At 44.8% G+C, this 19,147-nt stretch overlaps 1 protein-coding gene across 2 annotated transcripts in view; it reads right to left on the bottom strand.

Annotated features, from left to right (window-relative positions):
• The window catches only part of CYFIP1 (cytoplasmic FMR1 interacting protein 1), a 68,565-nt gene extending 51,711 nt beyond the window's left edge, over positions 1–16,854 (bottom strand). For both annotated transcript variants that reach the window (XM_075590576.1, XM_075590577.1), the window contains exons 1-4: positions 16,581–16,854; positions 2,520–2,643; positions 1,549–1,638; positions 691–768 (exon numbers count right to left, since the gene is read on the bottom strand). In XM_075590576.1, the coding sequence (XP_075446691.1) occupies positions 691–768; positions 1,549–1,638; positions 2,520–2,636 (285 nt within the window). In that variant the 5' untranslated portion in view covers positions 2,637–2,643; positions 16,581–16,854. The remainder of the gene's footprint in view (positions 1–690; positions 769–1,548; positions 1,639–2,519; positions 2,644–16,580) is intronic.
• Positions 16,855–19,147: the final 2,293 nt, after the last annotated feature.

The raw sequence follows: 19,147 nt of genomic DNA on the forward strand, positions 1-19,147 counted from the left end.
GATGGCATACACAATGACACCAGAAATGTTCGACATTCATGAAAAAAAATCACTTCCTAAACAATGGAATCCAATACAAGAAATTGATTTAGACGGTGACATGGGATTCGTCAAAAGGCTTCAGATCTTTCGGAAAACAGATTACGTGGTTTATGAAAGTGGAGGTCACATCGTTCATGGTTGTGTATCTCAATTTACAAAAAAAAAAGGCAAAGATCGTGGTGCATACATTGCAAAAGGGAAAAAAGTTACATTAAAAAATAGTGGTCAGAATCCACTCATAAGGACAAAGATATTGAAAACTTACAATTATTTAAAAAAATTTTTTAAAAAATAATATTCTTAAACGTTTAAACTGGTATCCAAGCTAACATTTTGAAAGGGATTAAAGTAGGTAGCAGAGGTTTAGAGCCGTGTACGGGACAGTTTTGTCCTGTGAAATTATACTGAAAGGGAGAAAGTATTTCTTGACTAAATGGCAGTGGAGATGCATCCCTCCCGGCTGTGGTGTATGAAGCCAGCACAGCAAAGGGAACTAAAGATACTTTGGACAGGATAAAGCAAAAATAGGAATATAAAATCTTAAGAAACAACATTTTGACATGAAATCAATGGAAAAAGAACTCGGAGCAAATGACTGGCTGTGGGTTACATAGGGAAAGTAGGCAGCGGTTGTGATATTATTATTACCTGCGGTATAGCTCTTGAGCAGCTCCTCCACGTATACAGCATGATTGCATATTCTTGCCCCTCTTGCAGCATCTCATTCTATAGTGGACAAGTCAAGATCCCCGGTTAGACAAATCCCTTTTATCTCACAAGAAGCTGTAAAATGTTTGGCTTGCCGGTAGTAGCCACAATCAAGTCACATGGAAAGGAGACATTCTAGGCAGAGCTGTTAACAGCCCAATTCTCCTAGGTGAGACTTTCACAATGCAAGGACATATCCTAATCATTTATATTTTAACCCTTTCACGGTCACTGGGTTTGCAATGCATTGCAGGCACCCATGACAGTGAACGGTTCATTGGCATACCAATAAATAGGACAACCTGTACTTGTTCATTGCCTTCCAGATCCAAAGGCTTCGCAGTTCTACTTCAGGTGCACTAAAAAGGTGACAGTGCTCTAAGGCTGCGCCAGATACATCATAGGCACATGCTCGTGTAGTAGGGGGTGATCAACTTCCGTTTCCAGCACCCAGGGCCTGGTCGCGATCATGTGGTGGCCCAGGAGCAATCACGTGACCTACAAATACCTCAGGACCCCCGGCTCGCCAAACGTTAAGGCAGCTACCAGACATGGGCACCATATCAGGACGACATTTCTGCAGCTCTAGTCCACAGGGCAACCTCCAAAGTTGTTTTGCTCGAGTAAATAGAGGCTATAACGTGACAAAGAAAACTGTTTTTCTGTGAGACATTAACAATGGACGCGGAATTTGTAACTTGGCAATTTGATAGGCACACGGCAGGTAACCCCAATTCCACTTGTGTACAAATACACTGCTTTACAAGCACGCACTGTCGGCACAAAAGGTTTACTTACCATGCTAGAATGGACAGTAGCTTGTTCAATGTACCTTGCGATACCAGTGACAAATGCATTTCGGTCTTCAAAGTTCGTGTTAAAATTAGGCTGCAAGAGGAAAGAGAAGATTATTAGCCAATCCGGGATAAAAATCACAGCCTACTTGTAAGGCAAAAAAAAAAAAGATTGATGAAAGGAGTTCTCTACTGTAAACGGTTATAGGGACTATTCTAGAACCAAAATGTACTAATGGCAGTAACATGTTAAAAGGGTTACGTCTGAGTGGTTGATGCCTTCAACCAAACTCTTACATCTATCAGTAAAGCCATTCTGTAAATAGTGAACCAAGACCAACATAAAAAAACAAACATGGAGTAGCCAGAGGGAATAAAACCCATTCACTGTGTTCAACACTAGTTTGCACAGCCAGAGCTTACATTCCCTTATCTCTGTTGGCTATTTCGTACGGACAGGTACTGTAGGCCAGGGGAGCGCAATCTATTTCCCCTGAGCCCCCCTGCCAGCTGTCCCCCTCTCCTCCTTACCTTGACTCAGACATTCTGGCGCCATGAGGTCCCGTTGCTATGCCAATGCGTCGTCAGAAAACGTCCGAACCAAGATAAGAGTTACAGAGGCCTTCGCCGCTTCCCCGGCATTTAATTTAAATGCCTTCGGGAAGCGCGCAGGGCCTCTGTAACCCCCACGCCCCCTGCAGATAACCTTGCGCTCGCCCCCTCTCCTCCCCCCCCCGTTTGCGCAGCCCTACTGTAGGCAACACTTTACTGACAAACACTTCCCCATTTAAAGGCCTCTAAGAAACTTGTAGTTGATGTTGCTTGCAGCCAAGTATTTCCCTTCAGAATGATTAAACTTGTTCAAGAGGAGAAGGATTTGTAATCTTTACAAAAGATTGTTGTATGGCCGGCTACAGGGGATTGCACCTTCAAAAACTTAACCATGTGTGGCCGAACATGGCCTAGCGACAGTACCTGATACAGTAATGAGGAGGGCGGAGGCTCGATGCAGGGCTGCTGATCAGGCAACGGCAACTCCTCCAACAGGTCTACATTGGACAAAGCATCCTCCAGTGTCACTTGGGTCGTCATTGTGAGCCTATAATGTGACGGGAGAGAGAAAGGTCAGTGAAAAAGTAAGGAAAAACAATTGCAGGTTGAAAGGGAGAAAGCAAAGAGGACACATTACAATGTCAGTAAAACATTCTTTTTCTTCCCCCTTAAAGGTTTCTTCTCTTTCAAATGTAAAAATACCACTTGTGCGGAAAATGTAACCAATTTACATATGTACTTCCTCTTGCATGTGACAGTAACGTACAACTAAATCACCAAAGCGTAAAGCAGAAGCTTCTTAGCACATGCTAGAAAGGGTGCTCTAAAGCTTTCTAACAAAGTGGTGCACACTAAAAGGGATATAGCTATATCACTTAGAACCCAGTTCCTCCCCAAAATGATAAGTTACATTTCATAATAATAATAATAATAACCAGGCCTTTTAAATTAGCCCTGAAGTCAGTGCTACCAATAATAAAGAAACCACCCTTCACCCCTCTCCCGATTGAGCACTAAAGCCCTCTCGCGTTTTTGTAAGTTAACCATTTAAAAAGTACGACGCTGATCTAAATGAAGTAGGATTAGGGAATAAAAGTTGGTTGAAATGTTGTCCTCATGTATCCTAAATTATGAAGCTCCTAGCATAAAGCTTGAAGCTCACCAATTTTTCTGGCTAAGGTAATGGCAGTCAGAAAAAAATGCTTTAAAAGTTAGCCATTTGTCTGATAAATGCAAAAGGAACCTTAATAAGTGGCACAACATGAATTTTAAGGGAATTCAGACAAAGATCCTCATCATATCCTTGCTACAGGAAATTCAAGATATAACAGATTGGAATTGTTGCTGGATTTAATGCTTGCGCTCCACAACATTTATGAAATGTTGATAGCACCCTGTAGTATATTCTCTTAATGTTGATTGTTTTCTGGTACACAAGATGAATCACTTACTGTGAAAAACCCTCTCTCTTTAGATACCATTCGCCAGGATGAATTTGATGCCGAATTAATAAGCCTGCAGAGGTATTTTATTTCCCTGCAATATGAACTGCCCTTAAGCTGGGAATATGCTTCTCTGCCCATACAGGAATCACTGAAATGTATCTCATGGCGTGCAAGCTTCTTGTGCCACCCTATTCGTTCACATAAGCCGCTGTGGCGGCATTGTCTGAAAAGACTCAGTGCAACTCCTGTGAGATGAGCAAAATGCAGAAATCGCCCGACATACCAATCGAATCGCCAAGATCTTTATGGGGGTGGGAAGGAAAAGAGAGGGAGAGAAGGCCTTCAGTTGACCATGCTCCTGGAGCATAGGCATCCTGAAAAGGTGCTCCCCAGCCTTGTGCTTAAGTCTTTATTGTATTCCGTTTGAATATTTTTTATATTTTTTTATTCATATCCGCATCTTTGAGGTCGACTGATGTCAATTCATCCCATGGCTGCAAGATTTTTACTACTGATCTCGGCAACTTCATTTTGCATGACATGACCAAGAAACGGAATGACGTATTTCAGGTCTAACACTGGACAGAAACCTTAGGAGAGAATATCAAGTAAAATAGCCATGTATGTCAAATATTCAAACGCCATACGACCCGTTTCAGTAGTTAGTTGATTCGCCACCTCGCCACATCAACGTCGCGACGTCTGCAGCCCGACGTACGCTTCACGTGATTTGATCACGCTTCTTTAGGGGAGGAGTGAAGGAGAGTGGTTTCTGCGAGATTAAGTAGCCTGTGTACGGGGAGGCGTAACCAAATTCCCTCCAATTAATATGAAGAGGGTTTCCGCCTCGGGTCTCTTCAGGTTACAGAGCCCAGTATACTGGCAACAATAATAATCCAATTTCTAAATAGATGTTTCAATGGGTTTATGAAGTTTCCTACAATGGGAAATTGGCAGCTTATACAAAGCTCTCATGTACAGTATATCAAAGTTACCGTCAAGATAGTAATAAAAAACATATATCCTATGTGGAGTGTATATTGTGCTCCACGTGGTATTTCTTCTTGTTGGTTCTGTGGAATAAATGTCGCTGGGCATGCCTGGTTGGCTTAAAACCACATCTGTGACGACTTCGTCCTGGCCTGCAAGACCTGGCATCTCGAAAGACTGAGGTAAAAATACCCCTTTTTTCCTTTCTAAAACCTTAAATAAAAATGGTATCCAGTGCTTCATCAAACAGGTTTCAACCCAAGGAAGAGACGCCAGCTTGTTCTTCGATGGTGCATCTGCGGGTGAAGTTCTCAGCCATAGAGACCTTCTGGCTGAAACAGACACCTGTAAAGCTGATCAGAAGTTGGGCAGCATCAAAAAGTAGACAAAGTCCTTCATTTCGCCCGCTTCTTCAGATGAGGAATCTTCCCAGTCTGAATAAATGGTTTGTGGCCATGCTACTCCATGCTGGTCTTGCAGGTGTGCAGACGTCACTTCCGATGTGATCTAGTGAGATGCTGCATGGAGGGGCCGCCACCGTCTGTAGACAGCGATATCCCGTAGCACAGCAGTGTTCCCCCAGCTAGCAGCTACAAGCAGTGTGGCTCCAAGGGACTCTGGGAGGAGTCAAGTGTCTAATTTCTGGAAACACCCACTATGTTTTTGTAAACAAGACGTATTCATTGAACACACACCAAAAAAAAGGGAGAACCCAGGACTGAGCACTCTCTTGCCACAAAAGATTATCTGGCCTTTGCTCGGTACACAATATTAAAGTAAAGTGCAGCCACACCCTTTAGCGACAGAACTTCCCTTTGTTTCATGCTTCACATCATCTAACCTTGAATATCCTCTCCTGGTCAAACTCAAGTCACTATTCCGACCCCGCTGTGGCGAGATCTAAAATAACCTTAAATTGTTAGTTATTTCCACCTCAGTAGCTTTTATTCCTCACCCGTGCAAGGAAGATTGGAAAACGGAACCAGCTTCTTCCTGTTAAATTTGACATGGTTATAATCTGTAAATAGCAGCTCATTATAGATCAAACCTACTGGTAAAATTACTGTTCTCTTATAAAGGCCTGTTTTCAGGAATTACTTAAATAAAATAAAAAACAAAACAAAAAATAGGATAAACTGCTGCTTTTAAAGTTTCTCTCTTATCATTGACATATTTAGGACAATGTTATAAGCTATACTGTGCATGGAAAATGCCTACACTTTTGAGAGGTATATTTAAAATAAAATAAAAAGTTTCATCAAAAAAAGTAAACGGGATACAATGAAATATAATCAAATACAAACAATTATAAAATGATAAAAGTTCTGCAAGTCTAACACAAAAAGTAGGACACAAAAAAGCTAACAGACATTTCGGGTAATAACACTTTCTCCGACATTAGCAAGATGAAATGAGGAGGCTACTGCAGGCTGGAGAGTGAGCGTCCGTGATAAACATCCTATAAAAGCAAACTCTTGTTAGGGCTACAGTCATATAAAGTTCACATCTCTTGAATCGCAGCTCCCACAGGCTCACAAACGGCGATTATGTATGTTGGTGTCAATGTACCATTCTGAAAATCTTGCAATCTAAATGATCAGGATTGCATGCACAAAAAGGTAATAACTCAAAGGCATTAGGGCCATCTGGTCTAAAAACAGATCGCTCACTTCAGAGACCAGTAACTGTACTTTGTCTACTGAACAGAAATAAAGGAAAACAATGCGTACGTTTGTGGTAAACAATACATTCTTCGTAAAAATTGTGGTCAGAAACCGTGAGGCCTTTCACTGCTGTATGACATGGTGGTTTCCAGAGTTCAGTACCTGTGCACAGTGCGGTAAAATGCAGGAAACTGTGGGAGTTAAACATTAAGTCTTACATTGAAAAGGGATCTACAGAACTGGCAATACAGTGGTTAAAAGCTTTGTAAATTAGGTTCGAAAAGCAAAGTGCTCCACAACTAGCATGCACTCTCTGTGGATTCCAGAGACGGAGGGAGAGGGAGGGAGAGGGAGGGATGCAAGGGGAGGGGGGTGAGAGAATCCCAAACCCAGTCAGCGTACATACATACTGTACACGCACGGAGATGGAAAGTGCAGTCATGATGTCGAGTGCACCCTTCCAGACACGTGAGCACGGAGTGAGAAGGGAGTTCACTGTATCACATCACTGGAAAGGGAGTGAAGCATTGCCGTTGACCATATGATACCGTGGGAAGTGCCCTATGATAGCAAAACACATGGGCCCGGGCTCCCTTTCATTACACTCGGAGGCCTACTGAAGTACCCAACAAGGGAACGAGAAAGCAACCCACACAAGGGTTGCGTGCAAAATGAGGGTGAGATAAAGGGAAGTGAAATCGGTGTAAGGAACGGGGGTTAAATTGTGCGAGGCTGAGGAAGTTGCGTCTGACTAGTCCAAATTCTGGTCGGCTAGTGAAAAGCCATAACATTTTTCCAGCCTTGCGCATACACGTGATTGAAACATTATTTATTTTATATAAACGGAGTGCAGTTGTTAAATAAAGACATGGCCGGCCAGTGATGAGATGCCATGATGCACAGAAGTCACAGCTGTGAAGTGCGTTTCAGTCTCTACTAGAAATGTAAGTGGCTGAGGCTAGGAATTAACCCCAGAGGAATGTGCACCAAGAGCACCACCATATTACCTACGTCACACTGTCCCCTCATAGTAATACTGCGCTTTGCTTAGTTAGGCTACGGCCCCTGTGCGCACGCGACGGGGGTGCCTGGCTGCGCTCGCTCCCTGCATCCGAGTGATCTGAAGACTTCACTCGCGATGGGGGGGCGTGGCGGGGGCGCGGCCATGACTTCACGCGGCTGGTTCGCCCTCATTGGCTGAACTGCCGCCGTGACGTAGCAAACACTAGGTCGCCAAGACAAAAAATCTTGTCTTTTGGCAAAGGCGGTCGCGCATCGCGCTTTCGCAAGGCGCGCTGCAGCAGTGACTGGGGCCGGCCCCATATATGGCCGTATCTCGTTCGCGCCGTGCGCGCAGCTGCGAGCAGTGGGGACAAGGCCATAGGCCGCGATTATATTGGGTGCTGCAGGGCACGCGTGTGACGTCACTCATGCAAAACCTACACTGTTGCAGCAGACATCGGGAGGCATGCCCCATGACGTCACACGAGCAGTTCGCCATGATTGGCTGAACCGCTTCACGCGGCCATCGCATGGAAAGAGAAATTAATTTGTCTCTCCAGGATTCTGCCTCTCGGTCGCGCCTCCGCGCACTATGTGCCCCATCACGGAATTCCGGTATTTGTTTTGGCGGCCACTATAATCGCGGCCTTAGGCTGTATGGGAAGAAGTTCTGAAATAGGAGAATCATGTTAGCCTTTGCAGAATTAGCTGGGTGAGAGCTCTCTTCACTATACTATCGTTGTAGAGGTAAAAGTAATTAACTGCATTATTTCAGTACTGAGGGAAAGGAGTTTAAATGTTCTTTTTGAAATGAAAAAATAAAATAAAAAAAATCTGTATTTAAAAAGAAAGGTATTTTGAGACAAGTTCTGAAGATTATGTTTCTTTAATGAGTCCTTCCAATTTTTTTTTCTTTACTAAGCCTATTTTCATGGGGGTGGGGGGGGGAAAATGCACTGAATGAGTTTTAGCTCTACAGCGACGATATCACCAACTTACAAAGTAGGACTGCATTCTTAAAAAATATATATATATACAGTTTTCTGTGCACTACACGGCTATTAAATAGTTATTTTAACACAGCAAGAAAAACGGTCAAAATGAGACACTTTTAAAAGGAACCAAGTTCTGTCTGACACCAACCTGTGCTGACACCACTTCCCATGCGCACACACAGTTCATTATAGGTCAGCTAACTATTCACATACCACAGTCTCCACTAGCTATATATTAAAAGAAAAGAAAAAAAAAAGTGTGTAATAAAGTAGTTGAAAGACAAATACTGCCCACTGTACAAAGAAAACCAATGATAAGATATTCTCATATATACAGTCTCTCACAGGCTACCCACAGTATAACAAAGCTACCTCCCTGTCATCATCGGAGTTCGGTCCAGTTCGGCTTTCGAAACCTACTCTGTTTTTCAGCCAGTGTTTCAGGGAACTCTGGTACTCTGCGAGAAGTTACCAAGGGTCCCACGGGACCAAATTTGGTAATAGCGGGCATTTTATTCTTTAATACCCAACCCTTTTAGTTTGCCATATTTGTTATTTAACAGTTCAAAAAGATTTTTAAAAGTTACACTTTAATATTACTGTTATATAGGATAGAAAGCGGTTAGCTTTCTGGAAATTATAAGCAATAGTATTTTAAGATACATTGCAGAGCTCCAGCACACTGGAGCACATTCAAAGTCACAATAAATGGGTTTAACAGTCAAAACACCCCAAAATGTTGAGTCTTCTCCATTAATCCAGCCTCAACTCTAGCGTGACCTAGTTACTGAGCCTGCTCTTCATGTAGAGTCAAAAATAACAAAAAAAGTCACATGGCACAAGTTTACCTCAGGCCCTCATCCCAAAAACCTGTGTACAAATGCTGTTGTTTCAGATTCACAACTGTATAATGCAGGACTGCCCCGTTTCATTACGATTGATAGCACACAGACAATCTAATATTTACAGTAAGTTTTTCACAGCTGATTATTTTACTGCCTAATTTTAGACACACTGAATAGATTTTATTTTACAGAAAGAAAGGACCTCTGCTCTATGCCGCCTCTCTTGGTGACAATCTAATAAGTTTTCAAACCCAAGATGTCAAACAGAACTACCCATATTCCCACCACCCAACCTCCAATACCTAGGAGCCCCCCCTCATCCAGCACACCCATACAGTTAATCATCAAATCCTGCCAGACTCAAGTCCTTTATCACCCCAAAATTTGAAGTGTGTGTGTGTGTGTGTGTGTGTGTGTGTGTGTGTGTGTGTGTGTGTGTGTGTGTGTATACATAGCTGCAGTGTAAACGTATATAGGAGGTGCTTTAATGTATTTACCATTTTATTTTAATTTAAAAAAATCTATATAAACTATAGAAAAGTGTCTATTTATGAAAAAAGCCTACATTTAGCCTATAATAGTAATAATCCAGAGTGGCTCAGTGAGTAAAGTCACCGACTGGCACCTGGCACTGAGTTTGAAGCAGGGGAACCTGGTTCAAACCTCTGTGTCAGTTCCTTGTGACCTTGGACAAGTCACTGTATCTCCCTGTGCCTCAGGCACAAAAAAATAGATTGTAAAATCCACGGGACAGGGTCCTGTGCCTGCAAAATGCCAAGTAAAACTAGCAGCGCTATACAAGAACATGCTATTATTACAATCCCCTCAGAAAAGGGCATTACTGGCCAATAATGCCCTGGCTGGGTTAAAGTCCCTCGGCTTCGCCTCGGGCCTTCAACTCTACTAACTCTACCAGCCAGGGCATTATTGACCAGTAATGCCCTGTTCTTCAGGGATTATTACTTAAATATCAAGTGAAAACTACATTTGTGGAGGGGCTGGTTATCTAAAGTTCAAAACAACAATAACCATGAACTGGAAACCACTAATCATATAACATAACCATGAGGAATCCTTTGCTTGATGCCTTCTTAATTCAAATATTACAAACAATGTCTATTGCTTTCTCCCTCCCAAAGTTCCCTGACAATTTATACACGTTTCACCTGAAAAAACACAGGATTTTCTTTTGAAGTGCTAATATGGTTTGCCAAATACGCCTGGCTGCTGTACATGCAAAGGGGTTTTATTATTAGGTGAACCCGGTAGATGAATGCCCTGGAATCCATTGCTATGTTTGCTTTTATTAATCATTGCAAGATTTATCAATGGTCTAGCTCAAAGAAAAATATCCCTCCCCCTTTCACCACTAAAAATGATAAAATCAAAAAGCAAAGACCCTAGTGATCAAACAAACAATATTCTCAACTACAACAAAAACATAATATGGTACCATAGTAAAAAATCCTGCACAGTCTAATCACAATGAAACACATGCAACAGAGAGAAGACGACGTAAACATGAGAACAGGACTGCATAATCTGTAAGGGCCGGAACCGGAAATCCCATTCCATCTTTTCCAAGCACATCTTCCACCAAGGTTGTTTTGCACAAGTCTCTCTCACAGAAAGGGATGGGCAGGGCCTGTGGCTGCAATGTCATTCAAGCAGAATGCGTTCTCTATCAAAAAGGTGCAGTCCCACTTCAAAATGTCTTTACGTCTGCAATTAAGTGAAGTTGCACAGCACCGTGAAGCAGTCTATAACATGATAAACATGACTGAAGAAAGGTGACAACTATTAGAGCCTCTCGGAACAGTGCAAAACTGGAAATGATGCTGCAGCGATTTGTGAAGTTGAAGTGATCAGGGCTGTTATAGAACCATTCTTGAAGAATGCAGACGAACAGTCCTTGCTCCCATGAATCTTTAGGGAAGGTCCCCGCTGCTTACTGCAGCGCCTGCCATACAAGAGCCACCCCTCAACGGGGCCGGGCCCCCTTCCTACCTTGCCCGCCGCGTTGTGCGAACAGATTTCCGTGAAGACAGGAAATCTGTGCTCACAACTCGCGATGGAGCGCTGGCCACACCCCCTGGTGGTTCAGCCAATGATGGAGAACCTGCCGGGTGATGTCAAGGCCACGCCCCTGCCACACGCCCCGTCTTTCCCCCCGCAGCTCACCAGACCAGGGAATGCAGCTGCACGTGCCGCCAGCCTGGCACGCGTGCAGCGGCGCCTATCCCTTAGGCTAAGTCCATGCTGCCGCAGACCGCGTGACTCGATCACATTGTCTTAAGGCATTGATCGTGCCCATAGACCTGCGAGGGCTCGGCAGCAAGAGGGGGCTCACGTTGCGCGAGGAATCAGTCGAAACTGATTTCTCGGCGCAACGGGCCAGTCACATGAGCAGTTCACCCAGTGAGGTCGAACCAGCTCCGTGACATCACTGATCCACCCCCTGCGGTCTTTCTAGCATGTCCGAAAAACGCACCGGCTTCACGCGGGTGAAGTCACGGACACGCACATCTCTGCGCGGGCGTAGGCAGTATGGGACCTGTCCTTAGTGTATCAAGTTTTAATTACATTCAGTGCATGGAACAGTCATTCAAAGAATAAAACAGTTCCTCCAGTATAGCAGCATGGCAAGAGTTGGGCACACGTGTTAGTATTTCATTATAAATGTTTCATGCCTCGATCAGATCTAAACTGATATAACCCAGGAATGGAACATTCTGAAGACATTTTCTAGTGGTAGTTATTTAGATGTGCAATCCCTTCTAGGACTAATGCAGTAACATGTTTAAGGTTACATCTGGGTGACTGAGAGCTAGAATTTTGTTTGAGAGACATTTTTAATGTTAATTTGTTAATGTGGCGAGCCAGGACTTGGGAGGGGTTTGATTTAATCTGGCAACTCCTTTTTGCCTGATGTCACGGTGTTCAACAATTTGCACAGAACCCTTATGTTTCGTTGCTGTGTTGGCGCTATTTTGTTTAATGTACTAATGTTCCCCCAATGTACCATTCTGCGGAATATGTTGCCACTTTATAAATAAACGGTATGGGTTGATTAAATATGATTGACAAACAATCCCCTATTCAAGAGTGAGAAAATGCAATTTGTAACTCATTTCCAAATAAAAACAAAAATGTGGCTGGTTTTGGTTACTAATATTTAAGTTATCAATAACATTGTCAAAAATCTTCACAAAAAAGTTTGTTTCTTGGCCAGATCTGCAGAATTACTGTCACGGGAGACAAGGCAATTTACACCTTTATTACCGGGATCATATGATTGAGCAAAACAAGCAGGTAAAATAAATTGTAATTTATTCCGGGAAGACACACACACACACACACACACACACACAATGGATCACAATATGCAATAGAAAACACACTTACTGGGGATCTGGGCTAACGAACTAAATTTTCTAGTCCAAATGGCTACAAAATGAAGTCTCTATGAGCCCTTTCCAATGACCGGGAGGTACTCACAAACGCCTTTAAACACAATTCGGCATGCAGTTCCAGCCGCGACCGCTACGTTCCATTTTCAGAACTTGGCCCCTAAAAAGCGGGACTTAAAAAATGCCTCGCCTCGAAATCTCTGAAGCCGCTCGCGTCTATTTCTCTTAGAGCATCTTTTTGGGATCTTGAATTTGCCGCTTGTGGTTTGGCGGTTAGAATCTGAGGTCCTGATTGGCTGCAAGGTTTCATATAGGTTTTGGAGTCCCATTCACAAAACACTACAGCCAATCAGCGCGTGGGAATTTCTCTGCCAGCCTATCACTGATTTGCCGGTATTCTGAAGCCGGGTGGGCACCAATTTAAATTCTGCTACGGGGGCATGCGCCAACCTGGCACCTCTGCCTCTTAGCATATTGAGCCCCCCGCTGTGCCAGGCTCCTCAAAGTCTGGGGATGGGCAAATGGAGGCCGGATAGCCCTTTGTTATACCAGGACGTGGGTATTTGAGTGTAACTCCAGTACCCCGCCTGTTCTACACCTCGGCATTCCTGAGGCTTTCAAGTCCGGGACCTGAGCAGACACAGTGGCACTACGCCTGGTGGTCCAGGAACCCGGGACTTGGAAATCCCACAGTTTATATACAGGTTACAAGCATATATAATCCTTTAATAAAATATACCTTTACACTGTATCTTGTGATAAAACTGTCTAAGTCCCCCTTTCTGGTGTCAGGGATAGAAGATATACTCTCTACTAATACTAGCCTTATCCCTGCTACACTGTAGAAACCTGACTTTACATTTGGCACTCAAATAACACCCTCACAGCTTTATCACAGAGCTTGAGCACCCCCTGACCCCTATACCCGGGTCAAGAAGACTTGGGCACGAACTGGGCATCCTCCTCATACTAGGGACCCCGGTACCGTTCTGGGGATACCTTGATCCCCTATGCCCTTTAACTTTTCTGGTCTGTGCTGAAGCAGGGACTCCTGGCAGTGAGTCGCATGAATGTTTCCAGGGTAGGATTTTGCCCGGAGCACTGTGCTTCAATGTATCAGAGAATCGCACCTGATTCTCGGGTACATCTTTGGGGAATCCCGTATCTCGGGGACCCCGCTACATAGCCACAATCTGAAAAGACTTTCTCCGCAAAACCCACCCTGAAACCCCCAGCCTAGCAATCTCTGCTTGCTGGCACTCCTGGAAAGGCAAAAAACACAAAAATTCTTTGTCGCATAATTTACACACGGTCACAGTAATGCATGTGCGACAGCCAGGTCCAAGAGCTGACACTCTAGGACCCCAAAACATGGATCAGGGGTAACCAAGTGGGCATAACCTTTTATTATTGAGCCTGATTACCCCCTCACCATCACAATTACATCTTTAAAAGTCACGATACACCCGCTCCAACCCAAGTAATAACTGTGCAGTACTGTAAGCTGCTTTAACAGTCTCAATAGTTTTTAAACAGTTAAAAAAAAAACCCTAAGCAAACAGGGAAGTGAATCTCACACCATCTGAATCTTGTTGCACTAGCAGATCAGACCGGAAGGAGATGCAACACAGGGAAAAAAGAAGCTCATCATTTTGTGGTGTTTATACTCAGTCTTTTATGCTTTGCAAGAAGCATCCAAGATGTTTTCCCCTAGTAGGGACAGTAACAATTATTAGTAACAATAATAATAATAATAATAATACAAAAAAGACCAGCATAATATAGTGTGTGAATTGCTGTCAGTTACTCTAAGCTGGATCGAGTGGGTGAGTTTAGTTTGCATAATGCAAAAAAAAAAAAAAAATATCTTAGCACATAATGGTAATAAGCAAAATAAATAGAAATCCGCTCGACAACAGTAACAAACTGAGGATTGTGACAAACATTTATAGGCGTGTTTATTAATACGTATTCATTTTCTCAGGAGAAAAAAAAAAAAGTATACATACAAATGGCATATTTCCTATTTTAGCACAATAACACAACTGTGCAATTCTCCAGCAGTTTTCCGTTCTAGAACAATATTGGTCTAAGAACATTCTTTGCCAGACGCACTTTAAAAATGTGGTCCACTGCAATTAGCCAAAACCAGTGTTATACTCGATACTCGTTCTGCTGCAGCATCGTATAACCCCAAACAGAAGCAGGTGTTGTATCTTTTGTCCCACTTGTATTTCTCACATTGAGCTCAGTGCCAGGTTTGTACAGCTATCAACCATATCAACCCCTCCCAAAACGTTTTAGATCCAGCATTGCAGCCAGACCAGGGGTGCGCAAACGGGGGAACTTTTCCAGGGGGGCGCAGCAGTTACAGAGGTCCCGCGCTCTCCCCCAAGGCATTTAAATTAAATGCCGGGGGACTGCTCCGAGGCCTCTAACTTTATTCTACCTCCTCCCCTGCTCAGGGGGTGTGGGTGGGTGGTTGGCAGGAGGAAAACGTTTCACACCCCTGAGCTAGACCATACTCCACCCCACAATGAGCAGCCACTTTACCTTTTGTCTCAACATTGCCCCTTATTCCCTTTAGAGATTGTGTGCTCTCAGGAGCAGGGCCCTCATTACCCCCTGTATCGGTTTGTGCTTGTTCGTATGTCATTATGTTTATGTAATTGATGTTCTCTGTACAACTAGATGAGGTTTATACATTAAAAACGTTAATCTGATATTGTAAGAGGTTTTCTGAAAGTTTTTACACATCGCAGATATCCCCTTCTAGCACAAGTACTATATTGTTTTTACTTTATACTACTTGCTTATTCTTGTTCTGTGCTTTAAGATTTATTTACATGTATACATCTGTGTAATAAAATGTTGGCAGAATAAGTATCACACCTAACATATAGGTATCTATATCTTTAAAACATCTGTATACCTTTCAACTAATAACATATACAGTACGTGTGTGAATTATTCAACAAGCGATCTGATTTATGCTGCAATCCAGAACCAGGGCTAGAATCTCCCAGCACATCACAATGGCTGAAGCATGAAAGTGAGGAAAATCTGGGACATTTGTTAAAGCCCAAAATAAAAGGATCCCACCCACACCTCCCCCCTTTCCTGCAGCTGTGCAGTGCATATTCACAGCTGTTAACACATTCTGCACTAAAAAGAAGTGTTAGATGGGCCTCCACAATGTAGAGATAATATCTTCCTTAGTGTTAGTGATTTGGCTGTGTGTAGACAATGCAAAGCCAGCATGGATATACATACGCAAATAAAAATACAGATGACTGGTTAATAACACCAGTTTAATAACACCAGTTTCTTGACTGATTAATACAGACTTTAATTATTTATTTTAAATAATGGATCTAAGTACTCTGTTCCTTTCTGTTTTTAGCAAATACAGCATACAACTTTATAAAAACGGTGTCTAAAAGATTGATCTTCCGCAGGGAAGTACAGTACTGCTGTTTATATGGCACTCTGACCATCGGTGCCCTGGATTACTTCTGTGGGTTTCTCATCAGAGAGTGTGGGAGATGAGCAAATCAGTGCTCTGCAGATACCACAACACCGCGAGTCAGTGTGAAAGACCGGTCCCTTACAATGTCCTTGCCTGGACAACCAGCACTCAGATGTTGGGTTACCAACATTTCCCCTCATGCACGAGATTACAAAAAAAAAATCTTATATCACCAAGATGTTATTTATCAAGACACTTTGCTCAGGCTAGGCTACGTTATTGTTTGCACACCCCAATTAAAATTAGTTTTAATATATTTAGTGTGGGAGGCACTTTACAGCAAAAGGAGAAGTTGATTCTATTCTACTATGAGGACTTGCAGAATAATATACACAGCACAATGTCAGCCCTCTTAAAATACAATCTGAAACGCAACCAACGTTAGAAACAGACCCCAAATAGTTAAACCTATATGGAGCCCCCCCACCTTACAGATCCTAGACAACATGCCACATTCAGCTTCCCTCCACACTTCCTCTTTCCTTCCCCCTGAACCCAGCAGCCCCAGGAAGTGTGAGAGATTCAGGCACAGAAAACATAGGACAGCAAGAGAGAGGAGTAGAGATTTGGAGGCTGTGATGAGGGAAGCGGATAGAGCTCTCACCTTAGGGGTGTGTGCGAGTGCTATCCGGCCCAGCCAGCAACTCCTGGTGTCTCTTCCTTGGGTTTGCACTCCGATGCTGCTCCGCTCACATGAAGTGCTGATCTGCTGCCCTAGCCTCTCCCTGGCATGGGGTGCTGGGGCAGAGCAGGGCTTACAGCACGACCTTAGCACCCTTTATTTCACTTGTACCCCCGCCCGAGATTCCGGGGCTGCAACTTCCAAGTCACAACAGGGAACAAGTCAGAAAAGGCAACACCCTTCCTCCCAGGCCAAAGAGTGGGCAGGGACAGAGCTCCAGCAATAACCCCTCCTCCTGATCCAGTGCACAGGCCACTCCTACACCATATCAACCACAAGTCTTGCAAGGTTGCTGCGTTTTGTAGAAGGCCAGCCAGAGTATTGAAGAACTTAACATAGTAGTGTGTCAGATGTAATTATTAATAACAGTGATTTTATAACTGTTTTCTTTAAACTATTGTAACCCTGTCCCCCCCTCCCCCCAATCTCATGTCAGATACCCTAGGGGAAATGGTGTCCTGGTTACTGTCTAAGATGGTGCAAACCTGCTTGCAACAGGGGGCCCTGAATCTCCCTCGGTGGTATGGGGGATATCAGGACTGGCTTTCGAGGTAGAGCTGAGTAATACTCACTGGTAAAGCGCCTCCATCTCCAACAGATCCCGACTGGTAGGGAGGAATCTCTGAAGGAGAACTTCTCTGTGCAACTTCTCCCTGAATGATTCCAGGCTCAGGCCAGAAGATTTCTATATCAAGGATATACTTTATTTCTCCTCTCGGCAGACTGCCCATCTTGTAGCCAGGTCACTCAGCCGCACATCAGTGGGGTGTCACCCGAAGGAAGTCCCTTGACTATCACTCCTAGTCAGGGCCCTAGAAGCTGTCCTAGCTCTTCTCTTAATCCCTAATGGAGTAAAAGGAATAGTCCCCCAGATGGAGGGCCACAAAGCCTGCCAGAGACCTAGCAGCTTGCTGGGATAGACTATCTTCTCTCAAGGGGGAGAGGAACTCCTAAATTCAGGAAATGCTGTGCAATAAGTAGTTCCAATAGGCACCATCCGTGTGTCACTGCGATTGGACACAGAGCCTGATGACACTATCTTCACTGCCTCACTGCACAGCATGTGTGTGTGGGGAAAACCCATGATTACTACTGGCAAACCTGCTCTTAACAGGGATGATTACTGCCAGGAGGAGAAAGAATCATAGTCCAAACTTACCCAGGGCTACACTATATATAGACGATACCGTTCTGTGGCTAACGAAATGCTTTTATTTGTGAGAGCTTTCGAGATACACTGATCTCTTCTTCCGGCGATGTTACAGTGAATAAAGCAGGCAAGGTTAAACTTAAAAACAGTGCATATACGGTAGGAATGTTATCTGTGACTGAAACCTAACACCCCCCCCCCCCTGTGTAGTATGCGATTCATGACTTGAGGTGTTAAATAGTCCCTGAATGGTCGTGATGTAAGAGTGTGTGTGTGTGTGTGTGTGTGTGTGTGTGTGTGTATATATATATATATATATATATATATCTTATACTATATTTGTGAAAGCACTGTATGCCTGTCTGCATGGCCTCTGTCCCTAGGGGAAATCTCGGTAGGGGGGGGGTGTTGTGGGGCTCACAGTGTTAGCAGCACATCTCCCGGTCTCTTACCCGCCGGTCCCGGAGGCTCCGCCTCTTCCTCCCCGAACATCAGCCTGAAATCCAAGTCATCGTGACCCGCGCGCACCTCCTCCTCTCCCCGTGTCTCCCCCCGGTGCTCCGCTCAGCTCCGCCCCCGGTGCTCCGCTCATCTCCCCCCCGGTGCTCCGCTCAGCTCCCCCCCGGTGCTCCGCTCACCTCCCCCCCGGTGCTCCGCTCAGCTCCCCCCGGTGCTCCACTCACCTACCCCCCGGTGCTCCACTCACCTCCCCCCCGGTGCTCCGCTCAGCTCCCCCCGGTGCTCCACTCACCTACCCCCCGGTGCTCCACTCACCTCCCCCCGGTGCTCCGCTCATCTCCCCCCCGGTGCTCCGCTCAGCTCCCCCCCGGTGCTCCGCTCACCTCCCCCCCGGTGCTCCGCTCAGCTCCCCCCGGTGCTCCACTCACCTACCCCCCGGTGCTCCACTCACCTCCCCCCGGTGCTCCACTCACCTCCCCCCCGGTGCTCCGACAGGCAGTGGGCAGCCAGCCTGCACCTGCCACGCGGCACCTAAGATGGCGGCGTCCGGAAGGACCCCCTTCCTCCCTCGCGGACTAACTAAGATGGCGGCGGCCGGAAGGAGAGGTGACGTGTGTGTGTGTGTCACTGCGTGTGTGTCACTGTGTGTGTGTGTCACTGTGTGTGTGTGTGTGTGTGTGTGTGTGTGTGTGTGTGTGTGTGTGTGTGTGTGTGTGTGTCACTGTGTCACTGTGTGTGTGTGTGTGTGTGTGTGTGTGTGTGTGTGTATGTGTGTGTGTGTGGGACACTGTATGTGTGTGTGTGTGAGTGTGTGTGCCCCCCCTCCTGTCCACTGCCCCCCCCTCCTGTCCACTGTCCCCCCCCTCCTGTCCACTGTCCC

This window comes from Ascaphus truei, chromosome 3 (assembly GCF_040206685.1).
Source record: "Ascaphus truei isolate aAscTru1 chromosome 3, aAscTru1.hap1, whole genome shotgun sequence".
NCBI classification, from domain to species: domain Eukaryota; kingdom Metazoa; phylum Chordata; class Amphibia; order Anura; family Ascaphidae; genus Ascaphus; species Ascaphus truei.